Here is an 8,481-nt window from a genome sequence, read left to right on the forward strand (position 1 = left end):
CTAAATATATTCTATTAAGGAAAACTCGCCTACTCCTCTGGAAACTCCCTTTATCCCGTCAGCTCTCTGCAACTTGCGCGCGCTCACACACGCACACACTGAGCGTGTTCCGGTTTGGATCCTCCGCCGGGCCGGCAGCAGAATCTTCTGTAGATTTCATATGGCTGACCCCAGTAGACCCGTCACAGGCTATCCGGCCCCAAACCCTAACTCCAACGGTTATGCCGCCAATCCACCCCCCTCCGGCACCGCCTACCCTTACGCCGCCCCAGCACCGCCTTCCGACCCTTATTATTACTCTAACAACCCCCAATACCCTCAGAGTTACCAGACGGACAATTACTCCGCCCGCCGCGCCACTTTCCTCCGCCGCGTCTTCGCCTTCGTCATCGCCCTCGTCGTCATTTTCGGCGCCATCACCTTCATCGTCTGGCTCGTCCTCCGCCCCGAGCTCCCCGAGTTCCGGGTTGATTCCTCCTCCGTCTCCAATCTCACTTTCTCCAACAACTCGCTCGTTTCATTCACCTCCGAGTTTCGCCTGACCGCGAGAAATCCAAACAAAAAGATGACCCTCTCGTATAATCAAATCGATGCAGGCTTCTACTACCAATCCAATTTGCTTGCAGAGACCAATATCTCTCCGTTTTCACAGGGCACCAAAACTGACACTCCTCTGACCGCAAATTTCGCTGCTGCCAGTAGTTTTGTGGGTAGTTCTGCGGTGAATGGGATCAATTCTGAGAGGAGTAAGGGCAATATAGAGTTCAACTTCAGAATGGTGTCAAGAGTTGAGTTCGAGGCAAAGGCATGGAGGACTAGGAGAAGGTTCTTGAAGGTGTTTTGCGGGGATTTGTCGGTCGGGTTTCCGAGCAATGGAAGCTCTGGAACGTTAACCGGTGGACCGAAAAAGTGTCGCGTAGGGATTTGAGGTGAATTTGAATTCTATGAATCCTTAAAGGGGTGTTTCTGTTGTATGTTATTCTTTGTTTTTGAATGGATGAATTTGATTTGGATTCTTGGAATTATATTTGTTAATGTACAGTTATAACATATGTTTTTTGCTTTTAATGGATTACTGATTGGAATTTGGTGTTTAAAAATTCAAGATTTGCTCTATATGGTATCTATTTTTAGGATTGAGCCATGGGGGAAATGTTTCTATTTTTGCTAATGAAAGTATAGGATGCCTCTGTGTGAGATCATATGAATTTTTTGGGTCATCTTTATTTCTTGCTGCGGAAGTGTATCAGATTATATGGTCACGGATTCTTGTATTTGCTCTAAGAAGGTATGTCACATCATATTGGATGCATATACAATCTGTTGTTGACATTACCGTGTGTATCTTGAGGATTTGCATTTACTTTATTTTTGTTGCATATGAAACTTATTTGAATTTCGAATGCTATGGCACTGGTGAATTAGTAAATATGTTGCTGATATTAGCAAGTCTGCATATTGAGAATTTGCGTTTACACTGTTGTTTGCTTATCACCAATATGTCCACAAAACCCATGCATTGCGGTTTTATAGAGAATGATATGTTTGAAATGTATATTGAATAGGTGCAACGGATTTTTTTTATCATTCTCTTGTTCACGAATAATTGTTTGTTGGGGCAACTGGGGATTAGGTGGAATGGAACCACAACTCCATAAGTTTAAAGGAAGGTAGGTTGCGTGGTGACGGAACTCGAGAGAGTATAGAATAGAGTATGTAAACACATAATTTTCCTTCAGCATTATGGTATGCGGTTAACAGTTGTTTAAGCGATCTTGTTAATTTGTGTATCACTCATCTGTTTTCTTCGGGTTGTTTTTTTTACTGCAGTAACTTACCACACATTTTTTTAGAGGTATGGATGTGTGGTTACAATTTCATCAAAGATTCATTTCTTGATTTCAGATTGAGTCTTCTTAATTTGCCCTGGACCTTAGATCATGTTAGGCTTTAAAACTAGTTACGACTAATATAACTATCAAAACGTAGTGCTTATATCAGCATGCAATTTGAAATATGGAGTTATGATTTTATCGTCAAGTGTATCTACTTGTACAATATATGCTTGGTCGTCCATATTTACTCTCCGTTTTTCATGTGTGTATCCGAAATTGCAGAAGCTGGGCGAGATTGAACCTAGGTGAGGTGCTTTGGTATATTTAGGGGAGTTGTATTTTTCGGTTTGTGGGCGAGTGCTACTCCCCCCAGGTCGTTCCGCCACTACTCTTTACTCCAAGCCCTGACCACTCCCCCCAGTTCGTTCCACCATTACTCTTTCCTCCAAGTTTATGCCGTGCCGGTGGTGGCAGCCATGTTTGGTGCAAAATTATGATGTTTTACCTGTGTTTTCTGAAGTCTTTCGGGTTAAATGTTTCTACTTTCTTGATGCTGAGAGCTATCTTATCCCCCGGTAACCTAGGCATCCGGGCTTCGCCCCATTAATCAAGCGAGTAATCCTGAGAGAGAAGAACTACCTTCCTATTTGGTTTTCTTTGGTTCGCACTTTAGATAAATATAGATGAGGTCACAGGACTCATATACTATACACGGTTTCAGCCCCCGTTAGTCCCTCCAAGTTTGTATATAAACATCCTTGGTCTTTATGTAAATAAATATTCAAAATATTAATGTCTTATAGTAAATTGGATGAGGGTTTTAAATTTTTAATCCATTTATTTTGCGGTTATATTATGTTTTTAAAATATTGAAATCTTATTTTTTTTTAAAAAAAAATATTGGGCAAATAATCATTTCTACAGGGGACGAAATTCAATTAGTTGATCATTTGAATCCATCCCAACGTTAATTAATTTGAATAAACGGTCAAGTGTACGGAAGAAATATAATGCCCCAGCCGGCATGCAGTTAATGCTTGATATCTTTTTTCTATTTCAAAATATAAAATATTTTTGAACCTTGTCTATTCTTTTGAAATCAATTAGGATTAATGCTCTGTCACATTAAAAGCTAAAACCTAGCACTTTTGTAAACCTGTCCGAACAATCATAAACCAAAAAATCATTTTTTGTTAGGTCTAACTAATCTATACATCATTCTAATTTTTTTTATTAGTTATCTTTATTTATTTATAATATTCATTTATATACTATCAATTTTATAATAATCTTATTTAATGAATTAATATTTCATTTAATTGTAATAATTAAATGTATAATTATTATCTTTAATTGTAATTTTCACTTAATACGTAGTTTTGTTGAAGAAAAAATAATTTGATTAAGAGTGATGGGGATATTTAGACATTTATCCAAAATCCACGGATGAGATTTTTTATAGAGTGACGAGGATCTTCAGACATTTATGATATAGATATAGGCATAACTTGATTCGAATAAGAAATATAATGGGATGAGTAGGGGTGTTCAAACTTCGGATAAAACCGAAAAAACCGAAAATCCAAACCGAAAAAACCGAACCGAAAACCGAATTTTATAATCGTTAATGTTAAACGAAATTAATTTGGGGTTCGGATTATAATTCGAACCGACTGAAAACCGAAATTAATAATTAATAATGTTATTTTTATTTTATATTTATTGAGAGATATATGAAAGCATATTTTGAATAAACTTAGTGATTGGTTGTTATGTAATTCATTCTGCTTATTTAAATAACTAAGAATCTTTAAACATAACATATATATTTTAATATATTTCTTTAGAATTTAAATGATTGTTCAAAACCGAAAACCGACGTTTTCGGTAAAACCGACCGAACCGAAGAAAGGTGGATATCGATTATATTTGTAAATCAAAAACCGAAAAAACGAATAAAAACCGAAACGACCGACCGTGAACCCCTAGGAATGAGGAATCGTACAGAGTGCGAACTTTGTTTGAATTAGGGCCGCAATTTTTTTATGTAACATAAAGACAATGTTGTGAGATTTAGAAAAATCTCCAAACTTTAATCTTGAATTTCGTGGTTTTTAAATTTTATTTGGTAAGAGGGATTCCATAATTACTTTTTTTAAATTATGTATGAAAATTTGAAAATTTCTTATTTGATGAAAAAGATATAAATATTGGGTTAAGCTTGAATGAGTAAGAGTTGTACTAAGATGGGTGGTCTCCTAGGAAGTTCTTGAGCGTCAGTTGCTCCGCTTGATTTGCCTGAATGAGTGGGGTAATAAAAAAGTAACGTCAAATATTAACGGGTAATATTGTCTCTGAAGAGGACAAGGTTCGGCGGTATGGAAGGGGTAAGACTGATATGTATATAAGAGATATGAGACAACACTATCACATATACACGCATATGCTCATACTCATGGACTGGACATGCCGGTGTACTAGCACCCAAGTAAGTGCATTCTGCAATACCAAAAGTATAAGGAAATAAAATTACGGCTTGCTTAACAGCTATAACTTTTGTCATAGTGGTAAACTCTTGATCTTAACAATTGATATCAGAGTAAGGTCATAAGTTCCAGTTTATGAATAAGTATATTTCTTGGGAAGAGGAATGTTGAGTTAAGCGTGCATGAGTGAGAGCAGTGCTAGGATGAGTGTCATCCTAAGAAGTTCTCGTGCGTCAAACAACTAATGTTCTGTCGCTTGATCTGTTGTCTAGGTGAGTTATAAAGAGTTACGTCATATTTTAATGGGTAATATTCTATTTGAATGGAAAAGGGTCGGTGATAGGAAATGATAAAAGTGATATCTAAGATATATAAGACAACGCCAGCAGATACACATGCACCTCCTCGGATTCATGGGACCTAAGAACCCAACCTATTAGCATCCAAGTAGGGATAATCTGCGTTGTCATAAATGATTATTTGGAATTACTTTGTGTTGGTTTTATGTATGCATATCCCTTGATATATCTTGCTGATAGAAAAATGAAGTCTTGTAAACTGCGAGAAGCTAGTTTCCGGAGAAATATTTTGAGTTTAAGTTAAATACCAAGAGTTTTCATGATTGCAGTTTGACTCGATGAAGTGAGTTGTTCCAATTTGTATTAACCAAAGTTATTTAGTAAAATAATTCTTTAATAAGAAAGAAGAGGAAACGTAAAAATATTATCTTCAAAAAAATTGTCTTATTTACTTTTTGTCTATTATATTTTCTATTAGTTTACTTGCTTGTCATATGTGTAACATCTCAGCTCGACGACTGTTTTCACTATACCAACATGAGTATTTTTATTATATTTATGTTCTCACTCACATATTTTCTATACACTTTGTTGATATGAGTAGTATATATCAAATCTTTTATGTCTCGTGTGAAATTTGTTTATTCATGTTATCTGTCTCCTAATCATTGGTGATATTTTCATATTTTATTATTAACAACTCATATTAATGTACCACCCTAGGAAACAATTTTGTCAGCTGTACGTATGTTGCACCAAGCTGAATTGCTAACTAACTTTACCCGCTAACTCGACTGAAGTCTTTTAAATAATATGAATCGACAAAATTTTCAAATACCTTATTCACAATCTCTAAACTCATTTTCGATCTAAAAATATTACAAACCTGATTGCATGGTATTGGATATGTCTACGCTATGTCATGTTATTGTCATGCGAAAAAAAGAAAAAATACTAACAGTTTAAATATAAAATATCAAAATTACTAAAAGACAAATATAATGAACGGAAATTATAAATTTCGAATGAAATAGCACTACATCAAATTTTATTGACTAGTCTCCACTCGATTTCGAGGATAATTCACTTAAAAATAGAGGTTAATGAAAATCTTATTATATTTTCAAATTTATCATAATAAATATTTTAGAAATAATTTCATTAAATTTGGAAAATATTTTATAATTTTCACAATTTGTGTTTATTTGTTTTAATTTTGAATTTATGTAGTCGTTAACAATTAAGCCTTAATTTAGGTCTGTTTAGTAACTAGATGTATGTTTTGTTACCGCGTGTGCATTTTATTTATATGTTATCTAGACCTACCTGACCTATAAAGTAGAAAGTAACATGTGTGAGACGGTCTCACAGGTCGTATTTGTGAGACGAATATATTATTTAGGTCATCCATAAAAAAATATTACTTTTTATACTAGGAGTATTACTTTTTATTGTGAATATCGGTAGGATTGACCCGTCTCACAGATTAAGATCCATGAGACCCACCCAACCTAGAAATTAAAGGACGTCTCTAAGAAAGTTCGACCCAGAAAGAAATATTTTTTAATTATCTTACACCTTTGATTTACTTGATATCAGACACATCGACAAAAAAAAATTATATAACGGTTTGAAACTAAAATTTGACTAATTAAAAAATTAAAATCGCAAAAAAAAAAAACAAATATAATGAAAACAATTGTAATTTTCGAATAAATTATAGTACATCAAATATCATTCACAAGTCTCTATCCAAATTCAAGGATTATTAAATTGAGGAGTTGGTCTCATGTGAGATCGTCTTACGGATCATAATCTGTGAGACGGATCATTCCTACCCATATTTATAATAAAAATTAATACTCTTAGCATAAAAAGTAATACTTTTTCATGGGTGACTCAAATAAAAGATCCATCTCACAAATACGACCCGTGAGACCGTCTCACACAAGTTTTTGTTTAAACAGAGATCAATGAAAACCATATAGTATGATATTATTTTTTCACAATTATCATAAAATAAGTAGTTTACCAATAAATTTTGGTGAATATCGGTATGGTTGACTCATCTCACAGATAAAAATTCGTGAGATCGTCTCACAATATACCTATTTCAAAATCGAACCTTAGCTTTTATTCAATTCGTATTGAAAAATATAAAAATTATCAATTTAATTCAAACGACTAAGATCTCTGAGACGGTCTCACATGAGACCCACTCGATCTAAAAAGGACGTCTCTAAGAAAGTTCGGCCCAGAAAAAAATATTTTTTAATTATCTTACGCCTTTGATTTACTTGATATCAGATACATCGACAAAAAAAATATATATAACGGTTTGAAACTAAACTTTGACTAATTAAAAAATCAAAATCACTAAAAAAAACAAATATAATGAAAATAATTGTAATTGTCGAATAAAATGATAGTACATCAAATTTCATTCACAAGTCTCTATCCAATTTCAAGGATCATTAAATAGAGATCAATGAAAACCATATCGTATGATATTATTTTTTCACAATTATCATAAAATAAGTATTTTAGTAATAAATTTTGGTGAATATCGATAGAGTTAACCCGTCTCACAGATAAAGATTCGTGAGATCGTCTCACAAAAGACCTACTCCAAAATCGAACATTAGCTTTTTGTTTGAATTAAATTGATAATTTTTATATGATAATTTTTATATTCTTCAATACAAATTGAACAAAACAATGTTTTTAATATATAGTTAAATCCATATATATAAAAAATGATATTTAGATTTATTTTTTCTTGAAGTTTAACAATTTATTACCTACATTTAGCTAATTTTAGGAACTTTAACAAAAGTCATACAAACAAAAAATAAATACAGAAAAAAGGAGAAAAGAAATCTTGGTAGAGAGAAGATCTACACTGATAATTAGCCACAGATAAAGAAGCTCAAACATGAACACCACAGCTCATTATCAACTGATACTTAATTACAGCAGGTCCAACAGCAATCCCATTGTTCTTTTCACCGAAATTTATGTAAGCTGGACAATTCACACTCAAATGATACCTCCAAGAAACGAACGCCCCAACTTTCCATCTGATTCTGCCGCTAACTCTGATGTTAATCAGCACTGTTCCTGCAGTTTGATCCTTGTTTAGATACCCAGAATGATATGTTGCCAGTGGGACTGAGCTCCCGTAGAGAAATGGCGACCAGACGATGGTATCTCTGTGTCCCTGGTAGGTGTTGGCAGGGAGGAGTGCGGGGAGTGTGATTTGCTGGCGGCGGTAGGAGGCGTAGACGTGGATTTGTTCGTAGAGAATGGAGATTCTGCTGTTGGGGTTGTGGGAGGAGATGGTGGCCTGGAGGGTGGTGGTGAGGGAGTTGGTGGCGGTGGTGAGGTTGAAGGCGTATATGGTGGCGTCTTGGAGGATGAAACGGGGTTTTTTGGGGCGGAGGATGATGTATGTTACGAGGACGAGGAGGAGGATGAGCAGGATGAGGGAGAGAGCGGTGGCGAAGAGGCGGCGGGGGAGCTTTTTCCGACTGGTGTTGTGGTGGCTGGTCTCGAAGTCCGTCATGGTGCGGTGGCGGGGCTCGGTGGAGTAAATGTGGTGAGGTGTGGGATGACAAAGGGAAAGTATTTCTTCCCCCTTTAATATGTTGAATACATTATTTATTTGGGAGATTTTTTTAAAATATGGATTTAACTATATATTAAAAACATTTTTTCTTCGATTCGTATTGAATAATTGAATTTAAAAATTATTAATTTAATTCAAACAAAATGCTAAGGTTCCATTCGACATATTTGAACTCAAGAAGCTAGTCTGATAATTTCCATACAATGATGAGCGGAACTTTTAACATAATAATA

The 8,481-nt window shown here is 34.8% G+C and overlaps 2 protein-coding genes across 2 annotated transcripts; one reads left to right on the forward strand and one right to left on the reverse strand.

The window, feature by feature from the left end:
* On the forward strand, positions 1–2,594 carry LOC140831056 (NDR1/HIN1-like protein 10). The gene is made up of 2 exons (XM_073194772.1): positions 1–929; positions 2,118–2,594. The coding sequence occupies exon 1, from the start codon at positions 161–163 to the stop codon at positions 926–928; it is 768 nt and encodes a 255-aa protein (XP_073050873.1). The 5' UTR covers positions 1–160; the 3' UTR covers position 929; positions 2,118–2,594.
* A 4,880-nt stretch (positions 2,595–7,474) lies between these two features.
* LOC140829837 (NDR1/HIN1-like protein 1) lies at positions 7,475–8,270 on the reverse strand. Its single transcript, XM_073193122.1, has one exon. It carries the CDS (start codon positions 8,183–8,185, stop codon positions 7,550–7,552), a length of 636 nt encoding a protein of 211 aa, XP_073049223.1. The 5' UTR covers positions 8,186–8,270; the 3' UTR covers positions 7,475–7,549.
* Between the last annotated feature and the right edge of the window lie 211 nt (positions 8,271–8,481).

The sequence above is a fragment of the Primulina eburnea genome, chromosome 4, assembly GCF_022965805.1.
Source record: "Primulina eburnea isolate SZY01 chromosome 4, ASM2296580v1, whole genome shotgun sequence".
Taxonomy (NCBI): Eukaryota; Viridiplantae; Streptophyta; class Magnoliopsida; order Lamiales; family Gesneriaceae; genus Primulina; species Primulina eburnea.

Bases quoted from the DNA above. Each gene is read 5' to 3' on its own strand.
- LOC140831056 (XM_073194772.1), top strand. From the start codon at position 161: ATGGCTGACCCCAGTAGACCCGTCACAGGCTATCCGGCCCCAAACCCT.
- LOC140829837 (XM_073193122.1), bottom strand. From the start codon at position 8,185: ATGACGGACTTCGAGACCAGCCACCACAACACCAGTCGGAAAAAGCTC.